The following is a 24543-nucleotide window of genomic DNA, read 5'->3' as shown; positions in this document are numbered from 1 at the left end:
CTGCATCCCTATACTGAGAGCTTTGCCGTCACCAACAGGATGTATTTGGCTGTTTTTGGAGCCTTTGTTCATGTATTTTCAGGGCCCGTCTACTACACAACAAGGATGAGGAAATGATTTGCTGTTTGGGGTAAGTTTCTCAAAAACATTAAATTACAAAAAAGGTGTCTGGACTTCTCGTTGAACCATTGTCACCAACTGTGACTACTCTGACAACTGTATGGACAGGCTAATAGACACTGATCGGACTGTTCCAACTCACCCTGTGAAGGGGGCCATATTGGACTGTTCCAACTCACCCTGTGAAGGGGGCCATATTGGACTGTTCCAACTCACCCTGTAGAGGGGGTCATATTGGACTGTTCCCACTTACCCTGTGGAGGGGGTCATATTGGACTGTTCCAACTCACCCTGTAGAGGGGGTCATATTGGACTGTTCCAACTCACCCTGTAGAGGGGGTCATATTGGACTGTTCCAACTCACCCTGTAGAGGGGGTCATATTGGACTGTTCCAACTCACCCTGTAGAGGGGGTCATATTGGACTGTTCCAACTCACCCTGTAGAGGGGGTCATATTGGACTGTTCCAACTCACCCAGTAGAGGGGGTCATATTGGACTGTTCCAACTCACCCTGTAGAGGGGGTCATGATGCAGCCTCCTCGGTCCACCGTCACCCTGCAGCCACACCCCCGCTCTGGAGTGTCATGGTTCATTCCAAAGTTGTGTCCCAGTTCGTGGGCCAGAGTAACCGCTGCTCCCAGGGGGTTGTCCGAATGATCCTGAAAAACAAGAACAATCAATCAATCAATCAACCACCAATCAACCAATCAAAATCTCCATTCCAGCACAGACAGGGAAATGCTAAAGAGATTGTGTATTCTAGGCCTAAATGTAATATAAAAATATATATAATCCAATTTTATTAAAATTATTCTTAAAATAGCCTGGTGTAATCAAATTCTCTCCACCTGAATGTTTGGCAAAAATATACTGGGGCAAATGTATGTTTCTACTTGTATTTTTTAAATTAGAATTTGACATTGGCACATATAAAGGGGGAAATCAATAAAGAAAGACTTAACATAGACCCAGTAATTACTTTAGCAAAAGTCCATTGGAGAAACATCACTCAAGACTGTACTGCTTGGGTAATTGCTTGTACAGAGTCAAGATTTAATAAACAATCTAGTTGGGTCTAGCAGAGGCTTTTCCAAGTGGTTTTCACAGACAGACATACAGACAGAAAGACAGGCAGACAGACAGACAAACAGACCAAAAGGAATGACAGTCAGACAGACATATTGTCAGACACACCCAGACAGACCCAGCACCCTAACAGACATGTAGTGATCGCTGCAGTGCAGGTAGGTAGGGAGGTAGGTAGGTAGGTAGGTAGGTAGGTAGGTAGGTAGGTAGGTAGGCAGGGAGGTAGGGAGGTAGGGAGGTAGGTAGGGAGGTAGGTAGGGAGGTAGGTAGGGAGGTAGGGAGGTAGGGAGGTAGGTAGGTAGGTAGGTAGGGAGGTAGGTAGGGAGGTAGGTAGGGAGGTAGGGAGGTAGGGAGGTAGGGAGGTAGGTAGGAAGGTAGGGAGGTAGGTAGGGAGGTAGGGAGGTAGGTAGGGAGGTAGGTAGGTAGGTAGGTAGGTAGGTAGGAAGGTAGGTAGGTAGGGAGGTAGGGAGGGAGGGAGGGAGGTAGGTAAGGATGTAGGGAGGGAGGTAGGGAGGTAGGTAGGTAGGTAGGTAGGTAGGTAGGTAGGTAGGCAGGGCGGTAGGTAGGGAGGTATGTAGGGAGGTAGGGAGGTAGGTAGGAAGGTAGGTAGGGAGGTAGGTAAGGATGTAGGGAGGGAGGTAGGGAGGTAGGTAGGGAGGTAGGTAGGGAGGTAGGTAAGGAGGTAGGGAGGTAGGTAGGGAGGTAGGTAGGTAGGTAGGTAGGTAGGGAGGTAGGGAGGTAGGTAGGGAGGTAGGGAGGGAGGGAGGGAGGGAGGGAGGTAGGGAGGGAGGTAGGGAGGTAGGTAAGGAGGGAGGGAGGGAGGGAGGGAGGGAGGGAGGGAGGGAGGGAGGGAGGTAGGTAGGGAGGGAGGGAGGGAGGTAGGTAGGTAGGAAGGTAGGTAGGTAGGGAGGTAGGGAGGGAGGGAGGGAGGTAGGTAAGGATGTAGGGAGGGAGGTAGGGAGGTAGGTAGGTAGGTAGGTAGGTAGGTAGGTAGGCAGGGCGGTAGGTAGGGAGGTATGTAGGGAGGTAGGGAGGTAGGTAGGAAGGTAGGTAGGGAGGTAGGTAAGGATGTAGGGAGGGAGGTAGGGAGGTAGGTAGGGAGGTAGGTAGGGAGGTAGGTAAGGAGGTAGGGAGGTAGGTAGGGAGGTAGGTAGGTAGGTAGGTAGGGAGGTAGGGAGGTAGGTAGGGAGGTAGGGAGGGAGGGAGGGAGGGAGGGAGGTAGGGAGGGAGGTAGGGAGGTAGGTAAGGAGGGAGGGAGGGAGGGAGGGAGGGAGGGAGGGAGGGAGGGAGGTAGGGAGGGAGGTAGGGAGGTAGGTAGGTAGGTAGGGAGGGAGGGAGGGAGGGAGGGAGGGAGGGAGGGAGGGAGGTAGGTAGGTAGGTAGGTAGGTAGGTAGGTAGGTAGGTAGGTAGGTAGGTAGGTAGGTAGGGAGGTAGGTAGGTAGGGAGGTAGGGAGGTAGGGAGGTACTGCAAATGCTGTGATTTATTTCCTGTCAAGTGTAAACATGAAAGAGAGATAAATTATGTAGAGACAGGAGGGAGCTATCAACATTTCATGGGCTCGCTGTAGTGCTGCGGCTCTGTGGGGTGTGTGTGTGAGTGAGTGAGTGCGTGCGTGTGTACGTGTGTGCGTGTGTGTGTGTGAGTGAGTGCGTGCGTGTGTACGTGTGTGTGTGTGTATGTCTGTGTGTGTGTGTGTGTGTGCGTGTGAGTGAGTGAGTGCGTGCGTGTGTACGTGTGTGCGTGTGTGTGTGTGTGTGTGAGTGTGTGTGTGTGTGTGTGTGTGAGTGTGTGAGTGCGTGTGTACGTGTGTGCGTGTGTGTGTGTGTCTCTGTGTGTGTGTGTGTGTGTGTGTGTGAGTGTGTGAGTGTGTGTGTACGTGTGTGCGTGTGTGTGTGTGTGTCTGTGTGTGTGTCTGACTGAGCAGTGCGTGTCTAGGAGCTCTGAGCGGAGACACAGTGAGTGGAGTGTTCAGTCCCAGTACATTATTTAGTCAGGCCTCGACTGCCAAACAGCTCTGCTGGGGGCCTCAGAACACAACGCTCACCAGCAACACAGCAGGCTCCAGCCTGCAACAGGGAGCTACTAGGATCCATCTGTAATACAGAGCCACTAGGATCCATCTGTAATACAGAGCCACTAGGATCCATCTGTAATACAGAGCCACTAGGATCCATCTGTAATACAGAGCCACTAGGATCCATCTGTAATACAGAGTCACTAGGATCCATCTGTAATACAGAGCCACTAGGATCCATCTGTAATACAGAGCCACTAGGATCCATCTGTAATACAGAGCCACTAGGATCCATCTGTAATACAGAGCCACTAGGATCCAGCTGTAATACAGAACCACTAGGATCCAGCTGTAATACAGAACCACTAGGATCTAGCTGTAATACAGAGCCACTAGGATCCATCTGTAATACAGAGCCACTAGGATCCATCTGTAATACAGAGCCACTAGGATCCATCTGTAATACAGAGCCACTAGGATCCATCTGTAATACAGAGCCACTAGGATCCATCTATAATACAGAGCCACTAGGATCCATCTGTAATACAGAGTCACTAGGATCCATCTGTAATACAGAGCCACTAGGATCCATCTGTAATACAGAGCCACTAGGATCCATCTGTAATACAGAGCCACTAGGATCCATCTGTAATACAGAGCCACTAGGATCCATCTGTAATACAGAGCCACTAGGATCCATCTGTAATACAGAGCCACTAGGATCCATCTGTAATACAGAGCCACTAGTCTGTTAAAGTGTGGTCTGTTCTGTAGGTTATACAGTCTTTTATAGTGTAGTCCGTTATGTAGGCTATACAACCGGTTACAGTGGCTTGCGAAAGTATTCACTCCCCTTGGCATTTTTCCTATTTCGTTGCCTTAGAACATGAGAGCATTATGTCAGCCGGGATGGAGAGTGTGCCAAGAATCCAGTCAACGAGGGAGGTGGAGAACTAGAGAGGGAGGGAGGGAGATGGAGAACTAGAGAGGGAGGGAGGGAGATGGAGAACTAGAGAGGGAGGGAGGTGGAGAACTAGAGAGGGAGGGAGGGAGGTGGAGAACAAGAGAGGGAGGGAGGGAGGGAGGTGGAGAACTAGAGAGGGAGGGAGGGAGGGAGGTGGAGAACTAGAGAGGGAGGGAGGGAGGGAGGTGGAGAACTAGAGAGAGAGGGAGGTGGAGAACTAGAGAGGGAGGGAGGTGGAGAACTAGAGAGGGAGTGAGGGAGGGAGGTGGAGAACTAGAGAGAGAGGGAGTATAGACTCGGTCAGTTACATCAGGGTTTCCAACATGGTTCAACTATACGTGACATAGTGCACAGTACAGTGAAGTGGATCTGGTCCTTCACATAAAGGGTTCAATACCCTCAGACGCTGTCTAACACACACACACACACACACACAAAAGCACACACACACACACACGCACACGCACACACACACACGCACACACACACACACACACGCACACGCAAGCACACGCACGCACTCTCACACACACACGCGCTCACACACACACACACACGCACGCACACACGCACACACGCACACGCGCTCACACACACACACACACACACGCACACACACACACACACACACGCACACACACACGCACGTGCTCACACACGCGCGCGAACACACACACACCACACACTTTATAAACCTGCTGAGTCAGTCAGTCAGAACAGGAACAGAGCCTCTCACCATGACGATGCCCCCAGACTGCTCTGCTGTGCACATGCTCATGATGGGCGCCATGCCGATGGTGGTACCCTGGAAGTACACCCCGCTGTGGAGACCACCAGTAGGACAACAGTAGAACAACAGTAGCAGGAGAGGAAACATTAGTGGGCTTGTAGCAACAACTAACATTTACAGTATCCCTCTCTGCATGTATTTGTATTTATTACGGATCCCCATTAGTTCCTGCCAAGGCAGCAGCTACTCTTCCTGGGGTCCAACCACAATTTACATACAATAAAACAATACATAACACAACCCCTTATTAGACACTACTCTACCATAACATATTTACAATACAAAATCAACAATACAGCAAAATAACCATATTAAAATGTGTGTGTGTAGAGTCCGTGTTGTTCCATAAAGTGTAGTTTTATCTGTTTAATTAAATCCTATTCTACTGCTTGACTGAGTTACATGATGTGGAATAGAGTTCCATGTAGTCATGGCTCTATGTAGTACTGTGCGTTTCCCGTAGTCTGTTCTGGATTTGGGGACTGTGAAGAGACCTCTGGTGGCATGTCTCGTGGGGTATGCATGGGCGTCCGAGCTGTGTGCCAGCATTCCAAACAGACAGCTCGGTACATTCAGCTTGTCTACACCTCTTAAAAAAACAAGCAGTGATGAAGTCAATCTCTCTTCCACTCTGAGCCATGAGAGATTGACATACATGTCATTAATGTTAGCTCTCCGTGTACTTTTAAGGGCCAGCCGTGCTGCCCTGTTCTGAGCCAACTGTAAATCCCTCCTTGTGGCACCAGACCACACTACTGAACAGTAGTCCAGGTGCGACAAAACTAGAGCCTGTAGGACCTGCCTTGTTGATAGTGCTGTTAAGAAGGCAGAGCAGCGCTTTATTATGGACAGACTTCTCCCCATCCTAGCTATTGTTGTATCAATATTTTTTGACCTTGACAGTCTACAATCCTGAGTTACTCCAAGCAGTTTAGTCTCCTCAACTTGCTCAATTTCATCATTATTCATTATGAGATGTAGTTGAGGTTTAGGGTTTAGTAAATGATTTGTCCCAAATACAATGCTTTTAGTTTAGGAAATATTCAGGACTAACTTATTCCTTGCCACCCATTCCGAAACTAACTGCAACTCTTTATTAAGTGTTGCAGTTATTTCAGTTGCTGTAGCAGCTGACATGTATAGTGTTGAGTCATCCGCATACATAGACACACTGGCATGTCATTAGTAAAGATGGGAAAAAGTAAGGGGCCTAAACAGCTGCCCTGGGGAATTCCTAATTCTAACCAGGATTAAGTTTGAGAGGCTTCCATTAAAGAACACCCTCTGTGTTCTGTTAGTGTCACGGTCGTTAAAGGACGGGTCAGACCAAGGCGCAGCGTGAAATGCATACATGTTTATTTTATAAAATAAACACACGAACAAAACAACAAAACAACGTAACGTGACGTCCTCAGGCTAAACACCATACAAGCCTATACACGGAACAAGATCCCACAACTATTGATTGCAAACAGGCTGCCTAAGTATGATCCCCAATCAGAGACAACGAGCGACAGCTGTCTCTGATTGGGAATCACACCCGGCCAAACATAGAAATATGACACCTAGAAAGTAAACATAGAAATAACAACATAGATCTCCACACCCTGACTCAACATATTAGAGTCCCATAAGCCAGGGCGTGACAGTTAGACAAGTAACTCTTCATCCACATTATAGCAGGGGGTGTAAAACCAAAACACATACGTTTTTCCAGCAGCAGACTATGATCGATAATGTCAGAAGCTGCAATGAAGTCTAACAAAACAGCCCCCACAATCTTTTTATCATCAATTTCTCTCAGCCAATCATCAGTCATTTGTGTAAGTGCTGTGCTTGTTGAATGTCCTTCTCTATAAGCATGCTGAAAGTTTGTTGTCAATTTGTTTACTGTAAAATAGCATTGTATCTGGTCAAACACTATTTTTTCCTATAGTTTACTAAGGGTTGGTAACAGGCTAATTGGTCGGCTATTTGAGCCAGTAAAGGGGGCTTTACTATTCTTGGGTAGCGGAATGACTTTTTCTTCCCTCCAAGGCTGGGGGCACACACATTCTAGTAGGCTTAAATTGAAAATATGGCAAATAGGAGTGGCAAAAATCGTCCGCTATTCTCCTCAGTAATTTTCCATCCAAGCTGTCAGACCCCGGTGGCTTGTCATTGTTAATAGACAACAATAATTGTTTCACCTCTTCCACACTCACTTTACGGAATTATTAAAGTAGTTGGCAATATCAGTTGGTTTCGTGATGAATGAGCCATCTGATTCAATGAATGATGGAGCTGAGTTTGCCTTTTTTCCCAAAATGTCATTGAAGGTGCTCCAAAGCTTTTTACTATCATTCTTTATGTCATTTATCTTTGTTTCATAGTGTAGTTTCTTATTATTTTTATTCAGTTTAGTCACATGATTTCTCAATTTGCAATACGTTTGCCAATCGGTTGTGCAGCCAGACTTATTTGCCATTCCTTATACCTCATCCCTCTCAACCATACCATATTTCAATTCCTCATCAATCCACGGGGATTTAACAGTTTCTACAGTCATTTTCTTAATGGGTGCATGCTTATTAGTAACTGGAATAAGCAATTTCATAAATGTGTCAAGGGCAACGTTTGTTTGTTCCTCATTAAACACCACGGACCAACATATATTCTTCACATCAACAACATAGGAATCACTACAAAACTTATAGTATCTGGATACTGCTTTCAAACAAATCTCTGCAGCATTAGTAAAGATATGATCAATACATGTTGATGATTTAATTCCTGTACTGTTTGTAACTACCCTGGTAGGTTGACTGATAACCTGAACCAGGTTGCAGGCACTGGTTACAGTTTGAAGCTTTCTCTTGAGTGGGCAGCCTGATGAAAGCCAGTCAATATTTAAATCACCCAGAAGGTATACCTCTCTGTTGATATCACATACATTATCAAGCATTTCACACATGTCATCCAGATACTGACTGTTAGCACTTGGTGGTCTATAGCAGCTTCCCACCAGAATGGGCTTTAGGTGCGGCAGATGAACCTGTAGCCATATTACTTCAACAGTATTTAACATGAGATCCTCTCTAATCTTCACAGGAATGTGGTTCTGAATATAAACAGCAACACCTCCACCGTTGGCATTTCTATCTTTTCTGTAAATGTTATAACCTTGTACTGCTAGCACTGTATCCTCAAAGGTATTATCTAAGTGAGTTTCAGAGATAGTCAGAATATGAATGTTATCTGTTTCTAGCAAATTATTGATTTCATGAACCTTGTTTCTTAAGCTACATATGTGAGGTTGACTGGCGAGGGTTTGACCATAGAAATGGAGTAATAGTGATTCTATTTCTATGGGTATGACAACCTGGGTTTGGGTCAAGGGTACTTTCTGAAATGGAATTAATCCCAGCCCTAATGGATAGTCTGCAGTAATGGCTGTGTAAAATAGCTACCTGACTAACTGTGTATAGTAGTATAATAGTAGTACAGTAGTAGTATAGTATTAGTATAGTAGTAGTATAGCAGTAGTAGTATAGTAGTTTAATAGTAGTACAGTAGTACAATAGTATCATAGTAATAGTATAATATTATAGCAGTAGTATGGTAGTATAATAGTAGTAGTATAGCAGTAGAATAGTAGTACAGTAGTAGTATAGTAGTAGTATATTATTTGTATAGTAGTAGTGCAGTAGTAGTAATATATATATATATATATATATATATATATATATATATATATATATATATATATATATATATATATATATATATATATAAAAATCACCTTTATTTAACCAGGTAAGCCAGTTGAGAACAAGTTCTCATTTACAACTGCGACCTGGCCAAGATAAAGCAAAGCAGTGCGATAAAAACAACAACACAGAGTTACATATGGGGTAAAACAAAACATAAAGTCAATAACATGTAGTAGGTTATGGAGGTAAGGCAATAAATAGGCCATAGTGCAAAATAGTTACAATTTCGTATTAACACTGGAGTAATAGATGTGCAAAAGATGATGTGCAAATAGAGATACTGGGGTGCAAAATTAGCAAACTACATAACAATATGGGGATGAGGTAGTTGGGTGTGCTAATTTCAGAATGGCTGTGTACAGGTGCAGTGATCGGTAAGCTGCTCTGACAACTGACGCTTAAAGTTAGTGAGGGAGATAAGAGTCTCCAGCTTCAGAGATTTTTGCAGTTCATTCCAGTCATTGGCAGCAGAGAACTGGAAGGAATGGCAGCCAAAGGAGGTGTTGGCTTTGGGGATGACCAGTGAGATATACCTGCTGGAGCACAGACTACGGGTGGGTGTTGCTATGGTGACCAATGAGCTAAGATAAGGCGGAGATTTGCCTAGCAGTGATTTATAGATGACCTGGAGCCAGTGGGTTTGGCGATGAATATGTAGTGAGGGCCAGCCAACAAGAGCGTACAGGTCACAGTGGTGGGTAGTGTATGGGGCTTTGGAGACAAAACGGATGGCACTGTGATAGACTACATCCAATTTGCTGAGTTGAGTGTTGGAGGCTATTTTGTAAATGACATCGCCGAAGTCAAGGATCAGTAGGATAGTCAGTTTTACGAGGGCATGTTTGGCAGCATGAGTGAAGGAGGCTTTGTTGCGAAATAGGAAGTCGATTCTAGATTTAACTTTGGATTGGAGATGCTTAATGTGAGTCTGGAAGGAGAGTTTACAGTCTAACCAGACACCTAGGTATTTGTAGTTGTCAACATACTCTAGGTCAGACCTGCCGAGAGTAGTGATTCTAGTCGGGTGGGCGGGTGCAAGCAGCGTTCGGTTGAAGAGCATGCATTTAGTTTTACTAGTGTTTAAGAGCAGTTGGAGGCTACGGAAGGAGTGTTGTATGGCGTTGAAGCTCGTTTGGAGGTTTGTTAACACAGTGTCCAATGAAGGGCCAGATGTATACAAAATGGTGTCGTACGCATAGAGGTGGATCCGAGCGTCACCAGCAGCAAGAGCGACATCATTGATATACACAGAGAATAGAGTCGGCCCGAGAATTGAACCCTGTGGCACCCCCATAGAGACGGCCAGAGGTCCAGACAACAGGCCCTCCGATTTGACACATTGAACTCTATCTGAGAAGTAGTTGGTGAACCAGGCGAGGCAGTCATTAGAGAAACCAAGGCTATTTAGCCTGCCAATAAGAATGCGGTGGTTGACAGAGTCGAAAGCCTTGGCCAGGTCTATGAAGACGGCTGCGCAGTGCTGTCTTTTATCGATCGCGGTTATAATATCGTTTAGGACCTTGAGCGTGGCTGAGGTGCACCCGTGACCAGCTCGGAATCCGGATTGCATAGCGGAGAAGGTACGGTGGGATTCGAAATGGTTGGTGATCCCTTTGTTAACTTGGCTTTCAAATACTTGGCTTTCAAATACTACCATACTACTATAGTAGTAGTAATATAGTAGTATAGGAGTAGTATAATATTATAGCAGTAGTATGGTAGTATAATAGTAGTATATTAGTAGTGCAGTAGTAGTATAGTAGTAGTATAATATTATAGCAGTAGTATGGTAGTATAATAGTAGTATATTAGTAGTGCAGTAGTAGTATAGTAGTAGTATAATATTATAGCAGTAGTATGGTGTTATAATAGTAGTATATTAGTAGTGCAGTAGTAGTATAGTAGTAGTATAATAGTATAGTAGCAGTACAGTAGTTGAATAGTAGTATAATAGTAGTAGTAGTATAGTAGTTGAATAGTAGTAGTAGTATAGTAGTATTATAGTAGTAGTTACCTGACTAGCTGTGCATTATCATGAGGCCTGTTGGGCAGCAGTTTGAGTTTCCTCCAGTCTAGGAACTCATGCAGGGTGGTGAAGGGATCCTGGGTGATAGGACACCTATCCTGGTCGCTCCACACCTCCAACCCCACCAGAGCTACACGGATGTTCAGGGCACGGTAGAACTGAGGAAGAGAGAGAGGTAGAGAGAGAGAGGTAGAGAGAGAGAGAGAGAGAGAGAGAGAGAGAGAGAGAGAAGGAGAGCGAGAGAGCGAGAGAGAGGTAGAGAGAGAGAGAGAGAGAGAGAGAGGTAGAGAGAGAGAGAGAGAGAGAGAGAGAGAGAGAGAGAGAGAGAGAGAGAGAGAGAGAGAGAGAGAGGAGAGAGAGAGAGAGAGAGAGAGAGAGAGAGAGAGAGAGAGAGAGAGAGAGAGAGAGAGAGAGAGAGGAAGAGAGGAAGAGAGAGCGAGAGAGAGAGAGAGCGAGAGAGAGAAGGAGAAGGAGAGAGGAAGAGGTATGCTAGTGGTATGATAGACTTCAATGTACCACAGCAAACCTTCTAAACTCCTAATTTAAAAACCTTCAAACCTCAGCAAACTGTTAATAAGATCTGTCTTTGACTTTACAACAGTAATAATAAATGGTTGATCGTATTCAAACCCACATCTATATCATATTACGTTCCATATTAATGTCATCTCCACACTAGCTCTCAGTGGACTTATAGAACCAATCATCTGTTCATAATTGAATCATTCTGTACTCTCAGGTCAGTTCATTCATAACAGGCTGAGAGAGACCCATTCGATAAATCATATTCCATCTGGTCTCAGCTCATATCTGACTGGGTCTGCATCCTAAATGACACCCTAATCCCTACGGGCCCTGGTCAAAAGTAGTGCACTAGTGAATAGGGTACCATTTGGGATGCAGCCTGGATATTGATTTGGTCGTTACCTTGTCCACATAATTGGCGATCTCAGCCAGCCTCTGTTTGACCTTCTCCACATCCTTCCCTTGTTTCTGGAACTGAGAAGAAGAAGAAGAAGAAGAAGAAGAAGAAGAAGAAGAAGAAGAAGAAGAAGAAGAAGAAGAAGAAGAAGAAGAAGAAGAAGAAGAAGAAGAAGAAGAAGAAGAAGAAGAAGAAGAAGAAGAAGAAGAAGAAGAAGAAGAAGAAGAAGAAGAAGAAGAAGAAGAAGAAGCCATAGCAGGTCAGTATACTGTGCTGCTTTAAGTCGAACTGATATAGTTGCCAAAGGCATCATGATACTGTGACTCTCTCTCAGTCTGTGACTCTCTCTCAGTCTGTGACTCTCTCTCAGTCTGTGACTCTCTCTCAGTCTGTGACTCTCTCTCTGTCTGTGACTCTCTCTCAGTCTGTGACTCTCTCTCAGTCTGTGACTCTCTCTCAGTCTGTGACTCTCTCTCAGTCTGTGACTCTCTCTCAGTCTGTGACTCTCTCTCAGTCTGTGACTCTCACTCAGTCTGTGACTCTCTCTCAGTCTGTGCTCAATACATGTCAATCATCACAGTCGATAACATCAAATAAAAGGTCTTAACTGCATAATTACTGGGGCTCTGTCACACTGACCTTCATTTACTGTCAGTGAGAGACAAGAGAAGACAAGAGAAGCCTGGCTCTCAAGAGAAGACAGGTTATGTGCACACTGCCCACAAAATGAGGTGGAAACTGAGCTGCCAAATGTATGACCATATTACATTTACATTTAAGTAATTTAGCAGACGCTCTTATCCAGTATTAGAGACACATATTTCCCTCAGATTACACAGACCCAAAGAATGCGAAAACAAATCCAATTTTGATAAACTCCCTTATCTATTGGGTGAAATACCACAGTGTGCCATCACAGCAGCAAGACTTGTGACCTGTTGCCACAAGAAAAGGGCAACCAGTGAAGAACAAACACAATTGTAAATACAACCCATATTTATGTTGATTTATTTTCCCTTTTGTACTTTAACTATTTGCACATTGTTACAACACTGTATATATACATAATATGACATTTGAAATGTCTTTATTCTTTTGGAACTTCTGTGAGTGTAATGTTTACTGTTAATATTTATTGTTTATTTCACTTCTGTTTACTATCTACTTCACTTGCTCTGGTAATGTTAACATACGTTTCCCATGCCAATAAAGCCATTGAATTGAGTCCCACTCTCCCACTCTCCCACTCTCCCACTCTCCCACTCTCCCACTCTCCCACTCTCCCACTCTTCCACTCTTCCACTCTTCCACTCTTCCACTCTCCCACTCTCCCTCTGTCTGCCCTCTCTCCCACTCTCCACTCTCCCTCTGTCTGCCCTCTCTCAGAACACATGCAGCATAGTGGGACTAGTGGGAGAGAGCCCACCTGTAAGTCAGATGGTCAAATACCTAACAGGGACACAGCTTTATTTAAAAAAACAAATATAAATACACATCATATCACATCACAGACGATAATAGAACTGGGCAGGGAGTCTGATGTGTGTCTCTGGGGGTGACAGGTCATGACCTCTGGCCCGTGACCTCTGATATGTGACAGCGGAAGGTGAAAGGTCATCCCAGGTCACCCCTGGTGCTCACCTCTCTGTTGTCCGCTACGATGATAAGCTCCACATACTTGGTGGTGCTCTGGGCATGTCTCCTGTGCTGTGGGGGGAAGGAAAGGAGGGAGAGAGAGAGGTGAGGAGGGGGTGGGGGGAGAGATGGGATGGAGGAAGAGAGAAAGTGAAGGGGAGAGAGGGAGGGAGGGAGAGAGGGTGAGATGAAGAGAGAGGAGGGGAGAGAGAGGGAGAGATGAAGAGAGAGGAGGGGAGAGAGAGAAGAGAGACAGAAAGAGAGAGAGAGATAGAGAGAGTAGGGGAAAGGGAGAGAGGGAGAGAGGGATATCGAAAGAGAGAGGGGGGAGAGAGAGAGAGAGAGAGAGATACTTTTATCTTTCAGGACACCAAGAGGACACACTTCACCGTGGCTCTCTAAAAAGGGCAGAGGTAAATATCACAGCCAAACCAGTCAATACACCTGAACAACACCTGGCCTGAATCCCAAATGGCACCCTATTCCCTACATAGTGCACTACTTTTAACCAGAGCCCTGTGCAACTAATTCCTTTCTCCTGGTGTGTGAGATGAAAACCAAGACCCTCTATATCCCTGCCATCCTCCCTTACATCCTCCTGCCATCCTCCTGCCATCCTCCTGCCATCCTCCTGCCACCCCACTGCCATCCTCCTGCCATCCTCCTGCCATCCTCCTGCTATCCTCCTGCCATCCTCCTGCCATCCTCCTGCCACCCCACTGCCACCCCACTGCCAACTATTATGGATCTATTACATTATATTCTGTTCTATAGCTGCATACGGAACTATTAGGGATCTATTACATTATATTCTGTTCTATAGCTGCATACGGAACTATTAGGGATCTATTACATTATATTCTGTTCTATAGCTGCATACGGAACTATTATGGATCTATTACATTATATTCTGTTCTATAGCTGCATACGGAACTATTAGGGATCTATTACATTATATTCTGTTCTATAGCTGCATACGGAACTATTATGGATCTATTACATTATATTCTGTTCTATAGCTGCATACGGAACTATTAGGGATCTATTACATTATATTCTGTTCTATAGCTGCATACGGAACTATTAGGGATCTATTACATTATATTCTGTTCTATAGCTGCATACGGAACTATTAGGGATCTATTACATTATATTCTGTTCTATAGCTGCATACGGAACTATTAGGGATCTATTACATTATATTCTGTTCTATAGCTGCATACGGAACTATTATGGATCTATTACATTATATTCTGTTCTATAGCTGCATACGGAACTATTAGGGATCTATTACATTATATTCTGTTCTATAGCTGCATACGGAACTATTATGGATCTATTACATTATATTCTGTTCTATAGCTGCATACGGAACTATTAGGGATCTATTACATTATATTCTGTTCTATAGCTGCATACGGAACTATTAGGGATCTATTACATTATATTCTGTTCTATAGCTGCATACGGAACTATTATGGATCTATTACATTATATTCTGTTCTATAGCTGCATACGGAACTATTAGGGATCTATTACATTATATTCTGTTCTATAGCTGCATACGGAACTATTAGGGATCTATTACATTATATTCTGTTCTATAGCTGCATACGGAACTATTAGGGATCTATTACATTATATTCTGTTCTATAGCTGCATACGGAACTATTAGGGATCTATTACATTATATTCTGTTCTATAGCTGCATACGGAACTATTAGGGATCTATTACATTATATTCTGTTCTATAGCTGCATACGGAACTATTAGGGATCTATTACATTATATTCTGTTCTATAGCTGCATACGGAACTATTAGGGATCTATTACATTATATTCTGTTCTATAGCTGCATACGGAACTATTAGGGATCTATTACATTATATTCTGTTCTATAGCTGCATACGGAACTATTATGGATCTATTACATTATATTCTGTTCTATAGCTGCATACGGAACTATTATGGATCTATTACATTATATTCTGTTCTATAGCTGCATACGGAACTATTATGGATCTATTACATTATATTCTGTTCTATAGCTGCATACGGAACTATTATGGATCTATTACATTATATTCTGTTCTATAGCTGCATACGGAACTATTATGGATCTATTACATTATATTCTGTTCTATAGCTGCATACGGAACTATTATGGATCTATTACATTATATTCTGTTCTATAGCTGCATACGGAACTATTATGGATCTATTACATTATATTCTGTTCTATAGCTGCATACGGAACTATTATGGATCTATTACATTATATTCTGTTCTATAGCTGCATACGGAACTATTATGGATCTATTACATTATATTCTGTTCTATAGCTGCATACGGAACTATTAGGGATCTATTACATTATATTCTGTTCTATAGCTGCATACGGAACTATTAGGGATCTATTACATTATATTCTGTTCTATAGCTGCATACGGAACTATTAGGGATCTATTACATTATATTCTGTTCTATAGCTGCATACGGAACTATTATGGATCTATTACATTATATTCTGTTCTATAGCTGCATACGGAACTATTATGGATCTATTACATTATATTCTGTTCTATAGCTGCATACGGAACTATTATGGATCTATTACATTATATTCTGTTCTATAGCTGCATACGGAACTATTATGGATCTATTACATTATATTCTGTTCTATAGCTGCATACGGAACTATTATGGATCTATTACATTATATTCTGTTCTATAGCTGCATACGGAACTATTATGGATCTATTACATTATATTCTGTTCTATAGCTGCATACGGAACTATTATGGATCTATTACATTATATTCTGTTCTATAGCTGCATACGGAACTATTATGGATCTATTACATTATATTCTGTTCTATAGCTGCATACGGAACTATTAGGGATCTATTACATTATATTCTGTTCTATAGCTGCATACGGAACTATTAGGGATCTATTACATTATATTCTGTTCTATAGCTGCATACGGAACTATTAGGGATCTATTACATTATATTCTGTTCTATAGCTGCATACGGAACTATTAGGGATCTATTACATTATATTCTGTTCTATAGCTGCATACGGAACTATTAGGGATCTATTACATTATATTCTGTTCTATAGCTGCATACGGAACTATTAGGGATCTATTACATTATATTCTGTTCTATAGCTGCATACGGAACTATTATGGATCTATTACATTATATTCTGTTCTATAGCTGCATACGGAACTATTATGGATCTATTACATTATATTCTGTTCTATAGCTGCATACGGAACTATTATGGATCTATTACATTATATTCTGTTCTATAGCTGCATACGGAACTATTATGGATCTATTACATTATATTCTGTTCTATAGCTGCATACGGAACTATTATGGATCTATTACATTATATTCTGTTCTATAGCTGCATACGGAACTATTATGGATCTATTACATTATATTCTGTTCTATAGCTGCATACGGAACTATTATGGATCTATTACATTATATTCTGTTCTATAGCTGCATACGGAACTATTATGGATCTATTACATTATATTCTGTTCTATAGCTGCATACGGAACTATTATGGATCTATTACATTATATTCTGTTCTATAGCTGCATACGGAACTATTAGGGATCTATTACATTATATTCTGTTCTATAGCTGCATACGGAACTATTAGGGATCTATTACATTATATTCTGTTCTATAGCTGCATACGGAACTATTAGGGATCTATTACATTATATTCTGTTCTATAGCTGCATACGGAACTATTATGGATCTATTACATTATATTCTGTTCTATAGCTGCATACGGAACTATTATGGATCTATTACATTATATTCTGTTCTATAGCTGCATACGGAACTATTATGGATCTATTACATTATATTCTGTTCTATAGCTGCATACGGAACTATTATGGATCTATTACATTATATTCTGTTCTATAGCTGCATACGGAACTATTATGGATCTATTACATTATATTCTGTTCTATAGCTGCATACGGAACTATTAGGGATCTATTACATTATATTCTGTTCTATAGCTGCATACGGAACTATTAGGGATCTATTACATTATATTCTGTTCTATAGCTGCATACGGAACTATTATGGATCTATTACATTATATTCTGTTCTATAGCTGCATACGGAACTATTATGGATCTATTACATTATATTCTGTTCTATAGCTGCATACGGAACTATTAGGGATCTATTACATTATATTCTGTTCTATAGCTGCATACGGAACTATTATGGATCTATTACATTATATTCTGTTCTATAGCTGCATACGGAACTATTATGGATCTATTACATTATATTCTGTTCTATAGCTGCATACGGAACTATTATGGATCTATTACATTATATTCTGTTCTATAGCTGCATACGGAACTATTATGGATCTATTACATTATATTCTGTTCTATAGCTGCATACGGAACTATTATGGATCTATTACATTATATTCTGTTCTATAGCTGCATACGGAACTATTATGGATCTATTACATTATATTCTGTTCTATAGCTGCATACGGAACTATTATGGATCTATTACATTATATTCTGTTCTATAGCTGCATACGGAACTATTATGGATCTATTACATTATATTCTGTTCTATAGCTGCATACGGAACTATTATGGATCTATTACATTATATTCTGTTCTATAGCTGCATACGGAACTATTATGGATCTATTACATTATATTCTGTTCTATAGCTGCATACGGAACTATTATGGATCTATTACATTATATTCTGTTCTATAGCTGCATACGGAACTATTATGGATCTATTACATTATATTCTGTTCTATAGCTGCATACGGAACTATTAGGGATCTATTACATTATATTCTGTTCTATAGCTGCATACGGAACTATTATGGATCTATTACATTATATTCTGTTCTATAGCTGCATACGGAACTATTATGGATCTATTACATTATATTCTGTTCTATAGCTGCATACGGAACTATTATGGATCTATTACATTATATTCTGTTCTATAGCTGCATACGGAACTATTATGGATCTATTACATTATATTCTGTTCTATAGCTGCATACGGAACTATTATGGATCTATTACATTATATTCTGTTCTATAGCTGCATACGGAACTATTAGGGATCTATTACATTATATTCTGTTCTATAGCTGCATACGGAACTATTATGGATCTATTACATTATATTCTGTTCTATAGCTGCATACGGAACTATTAGGGATCTATTACATTATATTCTGTTCTATAGCTGCATACGGAACTATTATGGATCTATTACATTATATTCTGTTCTATAGCTGCATACGGAACTATTATGGATCTATTACATTATATTCTGTTCTATAGCTGCATACGGCACCACGTTGGCAGAGGCACTGAAACCACAGCTAAACAGAATAGACCAGGCGTCATTATCTTCAGTGATAAATAGTCTAGGCGTCATTATCTTCAGTGATAAATAGTCCAGGCGTCATTATCTTCAGTGATAAAACAGAGAATAGAACCAACAGCTTTTAAATCATAGGGACAAATCCCAGACACACCTGTTACAGTTGGTATTTGATCTCATACCTAACCCCATTCCTCAGCCTCTCCCACCCTCCCGATCTCCTCCAATCATAGACAGTACAGGACACCTACAGTATCTCTCTGTCTGTGAGACAGGTGACGTAGAGATGTGGTCTTAAGGGCAGATATTCAGAAGGAGGCAGAAGGTTTCTGGTGCAAAGGGGTGTCCATATTTATTCACAGTGTTCAATAGTGATAGCCGTGTGATTAATATTTTCCAAGACAAAACAGGTAGACAAAGACTTACTTCTCACACAAAACAACGAACCACACTAAGATTAAAACAGGCTTACCCCTGTAGCTTCCATAGCCTTTACAGGTTGGGGGTGTCCCTGGCTCAGCAGCCTCCCCGCTTCAATTCTAAAACAGAACTGACTCACGTTCCAAAAAGGAGCCCATTATATACCTGAAGTACATTTCCTGGAACAGACCAATATGGCAACTTAACACCAACGCCCGGCTAATACCAATGTAACTGGCTTCCTCATAGTTACCACATGACATACAATTTTCGTCTAAAACAGACGTGACCAACTTCCATGCGCACTTTAAAATTGGGCACACGTTAAACAACGTGAATCATGAACTGTTTTCCGTGAATGGAGCCCGGCGAATGGCAGCAACTCAGTAACATATGCAGTGCCTTCGGAAAGTATTCAGACCCCTTGACTTTTTCCACGTTTTGTTACATAACAGCCTTATTCTAAAAATGGATGAAATAAATAAACATCCTTAGCAATCTACACACAATACCGCATAATGACAAAGTAAAAACAGGTTTTAATTTTTTTTTTGCAAATGTATTAAAAATAAAAAACAGAAATACCTTATTTACATAAGTATTCAGACCCTTTGCTATGATACTCGAAATTGAGCTCAGGTGCATCCAATTTCCTTTGATCATCCTTGAGATGTCACTACAACTTGATTGGAGTCCACCTGTGTACAATTCAATTGTTTGGACATGATTTAGAAAGAAACACACCTGTCTATAAAAGGTCCCACGGTTGACAGTGCATGTCAGAGCAGAAACTATACCATGATGTCCAAGGAACAATTTATAGAGTGTTGAAAGTTTCAAAGAGTGGTCTCCATCACTGGGAAATTGAAAAAATATGGAATTACCCAGACTCTGCCTAGAGCTGGCCGTCCGACCAAACTGAGCAACCGGGAAAGAAGGACCTTGGTCAAGGAGGTGTCCAAGAACCCATTTACCACTCTGTTACGTTCCCCAGTGTTGGTTTGTGTATTTTCATGTATGTATTTCAGGAAATGGGTTCCTGAAATTCCCCAACAAGCAGCTGATTGGTCAATGAACATTGATGATTGGAGAGCTGACCCCGCGCCCTCGTCAGGACGCAGCTGTCTCCAATTACCAACTCCTTCTGAAGCTATATAAGCCCCAGTTCTGTTGCTCAGAAGGGGGGGGAGGAACCAGAGATGAGAGAGAGTGCTAATGGCTGAGAGTTATAGCATGTTGGTTGTTGCTAAGACATTTGGTATGTACTGTGTAGTTGTTGCTGTGAGAGCTGATTGTAATGTTTTGTGTTAGTTTGTTGTTCAGAGAGTTTATTTAATGTCCTGAGTTCGTTTTTTTTCTCAGGTTTTGTTGTGAACCAGTTTGTGCTATTTTTGTTTCATTTGTTCCCAAGGGGGGAAGGGGAAGGCACCTAGGGAGTGCTTAGGCAAGAGGCCCGCGGGCATACATTACCCGTAGAAGTTAACTGTCTATGCACACTAGGAAAGACCTGGGCGGACCATCCCCTGTATTTTGGTTAGTGCACCAGGTGGTGCTAGTTAAGTAAGTAGTGGGTTGGCAGGTAAGGTAGGAGAGGGGGCTTTGATATTTACTTTCTTTGCTTTGGTTCCGTCCAGCCCCTTTTCCCCAAACTTACCGTGCGAAGGAATAAATTCCCTGTTAACGGTATTCTCTGCCTTTTGTCATCCTTACTCACACCTACAGTCCCATACCTCTTTCACCCCACGGAGAGTTGAGTTGGAGCAGGGTGTTGCGTTCCCTCTTCCGAGAGGAGTGCGTAACACACTCTAACAGAACTACGGAGTTCCTTGGCTGAGATGGGAGAACCTTCCAGAAGGACAACAGTCTCTACAGCACTTCACCAAATCTGGGCTTCATGGGAGAGTGGCCAGACGGAAGCCACTCCTGAGAAAAAGGCACATGACAGCACGCGTGGAGTTTGCAAAAAGGCATGTGAAAGACTGAGAGCGTAAGGCAAAAGATTCTGTGGTCTGATGAGACAAAAATTGAACTCTTTGGCCTGAATGCAAAGCGCTATGTCTGGAGAAAACCAGGCACAGCTCATCACCCGTCTAACACCATCCCTACCGTGAAGCATGGTGGTGGCAGCATCATACTATGGGGATGCTTTTCAGGGGCAGGGACTGGGAGACTGGTAAGGAGCAGACATTCCCATATGTTTTTGTTAGCTGCATGTGCGACATAACTCCACCAGTCCTACCTATGATATCATTTACGAAGATTATAACTTTGTAAAACATTTTTTCAAAAAATAATGTTTTTTTATCAATTAGGATATTTGAGTTTTACCACAATATTCATTGCATTATTTGTTCTGTCGTTTCTGGAGGATTACATTTAAATTGCAACCAACTTTCTATGGCTTGTTTTAGAAAGTGATATTTGGGAGATTATTTCCTTTTCAAATAACTGAAAGTGAGAGGTTGTAATCTGAATAAAGGGAAAAAGGCCATTCTTGAACAATCTTACTAATTTGCTAGAGAGCCAGTTCGGATTTAAGTATAACTTTTGTATGACTGAAGCTTTTAGTGATAGGTCTAATGCTTTAATATTTAATAATTTCTGTCCTACGAATTCATACTCATTATATAAATAGGTCCGTTTAATTTTGTCTGGCTTGTCGTTCCAAATAAAATTGAATATTTGTTTCTCATATAATTTCAAAAACTGTTCGCTAGGCGTAGACAACACCATAAGCAAATAGGTAAACTGGGATAATACTAAAGAGTTAATCAGTGTGATTTATCCACAAATTGACAGGTATTTACCTTTCCATGGTAGCAAGATCTTATCTATTTTTGCTAACTTTCTATTAAAATGTATTGAAGTGAGATCATTTATTTCATTTGGGATATGTATTCCGAGTATATCCACATCACCATCAGACCATTTTATTGGTAAACTACATGGTAATGTAAAAATAGTATTTTTTAGTGATCCAATTCGTAATATAGTACATGTATCATAATTTGGTTGTAATCCAGAGAGGTTAGAAAATTTATCTAGATCCTCTATGAGGCTGTGGAGGGATTGAAGTTGTGGATTTAAAAGAAAACATGAATCATCAGCGTACAATGACACCTTTGTTTTTAAGCCTTGGATTTCTAATCCCTTGATATTATTGTTGGATCTGATTTTAATAGCTAACATCTCGATGGCCATAATAAACAGATATGCCGATAGTGGACAACCATGTTTTACTCCTCTTGACAGTTTAATACTTTTGGAGAAATAGCCATTATTTACTATTTTACACCTAGGGTTACAATACATGATTTTAACCCATTTTATAAGAGATTCTCCAAAATATACAGTGGGGAGAAAAAGTATTTGATACACTGCCGATTTTGCAGGTTTTCCTACTTACAAAGCATGTAGAGGTCTGTAATTATTATCATAGGTACACTTCAACTGTGAGAGACGGAATCTAAAACAAAAATCCAGAAAATCACATTGTATGATTTTTAAGTAATTAATTTGCATTTTATTGCATGACATAAGTATTTGATCACCTACCAACCAGTAAGAATTCCGGCTCTCACAGACCTGTTAGTTTTTCTTTAAGAAGCCCTCCTGTTCTCCACTCATTACCTGTATTAACTGCACCTGTTTGAACTCGTTACCTGTATAAAAGACACCTGTCCACACACTCAAACAGACTCCAACCTCTCCACAATGGCCAAGACCAGAGAGCTGTGTAAGGACATCAGGGATCAAATTGTAGACCTGCACAAGGCTGGGATGGGCTACAGGACAATAGGCAAGCAGCTTGGTGAGAAGGCAACAACTGTTGGCGCAATTATTAGAAAATGGAAGAAGTTCAAGATGACGGTCAATCACCCTCGGTCTGGGGCTCCATGCAAGATCTCACCTCGTGGGGCATCAATGATCATGAGGAAGGTGAGGGATCAGCCCAGAACTACACGGCAGGACCTGGTCAATGACCTGAAGAGAGCTGGGACCACAGTCTCAAAGAAAACCATTAGTAACACACTACGCCGTCATGGATTAAAATCCTGCAGCGCACGCAAGGTCCCCCTGCTCAAGCCAGCGCATGACCAGGCCCGTCTGAAGTTTGCCAATGACCATCTGGATGATCCAGAGGAGGAATGGGAGAAGGTCATGTGGTCTGATGAGACAAAAATAGAGCTTTTTGGTCTAAACTCCACTCGCCGTGTTTGGAGGAAGAAGGATGATTACAACCCCAAGAACACCATCCCAACGTGAAGCATGGAGGTGGAAACATCATTCTTTGGGGATGCTTTTCTGCAAAGGGGACAGGACGACTGCACCATATTGAGGGGAGGATGGATGGGGCCATGTATCGCGAGATCTTGGCCAACAACCTCCTTCCCTCAGTAAGAGCATTGAAGATGGGTCGTGGCTGGTTCTTCCAGCATGACAACGACCTGAAACACACAGCCAGGGCAACTAAGGAGTGGCTCCAAAAGAAGCATCTCAAAGTCCTGGAGTGGCCTAGCCAGTCTCCAGACCTGAACCCAATAGAAAATCTTTGGAGGGAGCTGAAAGTCCGTATTGCCCAGCGACAGCCCCGAAACCTGAAGGATCTGGAGAAGGTCTGTATGGAGGAGTGGGCCAAAATCCCTGCTGCAGTGTGTGCAAACCTGGTCAAGACCTACAGAAAACGTATGATCTCTGTAATTGCAAACAAAGGTTTCTGTACCAAATATTAAGTTCTGCTTTTCTGATGTATCAAATACTTATGTCATGCAATAAAATGCAAATTAATTACTTAAAAATCATACAATGTGATTTTCTGGATTTTTGTTTTAGATTCCGTCTCTCACAGTTGAAGTGTACCTATGATAAAAAATTACACACCTCTACATGTTTGTAAGTAGGAAAACCTGCAAAATCGGCAGTGTATCAAATACTTGTTCTCCCCACTGTATATGAACTCCAGTCGTACTTTATCAAATGCCTTTTCAAAGTCTGCTATGAATAGCTGCTATAAATATCTCTTTACTTCCTACCTTTATCTACATTACTGAGTATCTCTTACCTTTAGTATCTCTTTACCTCTTACCTTTATCTACATTACTGAGTATCTCTTACCTTTAGTATCTCTTACCTTTATCTACATTACTGAGTATCTCTTACCTTTAGTATCTCTTACCTTTATCTACATTACTGAGTATCTCTTACCTTTAGTATCTCTTTACCTCTTACCTTTATCTACATTACTGAGTATCTCTTACCTTTAGTATCTCTTTACCTCTTACCTTTACCTACAGTACTGAGTATCTGTAGATGGATGTAAGGAACATGTTAATGTTTTCCTAGAAGATTCTAGAAGATCTCTAACCCATTCCAGAGATATCTAAAGAT

The 24543-nt window shown here is 41.7% G+C and overlaps 1 protein-coding gene across 1 annotated transcript in view; it reads right to left on the bottom strand.

Moving 5' to 3' along the window:
• Positions 1-628: 628 nt before the first annotated feature.
• Positions 629-24543, bottom strand: part of LOC311124369 (disintegrin and metalloproteinase domain-containing protein 12-like) — a gene marked incomplete at both ends in the record, with an annotated part of 45868 nt that continues 21953 nt past the window's right edge. The window contains 5 exons of the mRNA XM_084198532.1: positions 629-781; positions 4924-5008; positions 10744-10913; positions 11683-11754; positions 13319-13384. Of these exons, the coding sequence (XP_084054658.1) occupies positions 629-781; positions 4924-5008; positions 10744-10913; positions 11683-11754; positions 13319-13384 (546 nt within the window). The remainder of the gene's footprint in view (positions 782-4923; positions 5009-10743; positions 10914-11682; positions 11755-13318; positions 13385-24543) is intronic.

The sequence above is a fragment of the Coregonus lavaretus genome, assembly GCF_964263955.1.
Source record: "Coregonus lavaretus genome assembly, contig: HAP1_SCAFFOLD_3046, whole genome shotgun sequence".
Classification (NCBI taxonomy): domain Eukaryota; kingdom Metazoa; phylum Chordata; class Actinopteri; order Salmoniformes; family Salmonidae; genus Coregonus; species Coregonus lavaretus.
Note: the sequence above shows the minus strand (reverse complement) of the source record. Positions and strands in the feature narration are given on the sequence as shown.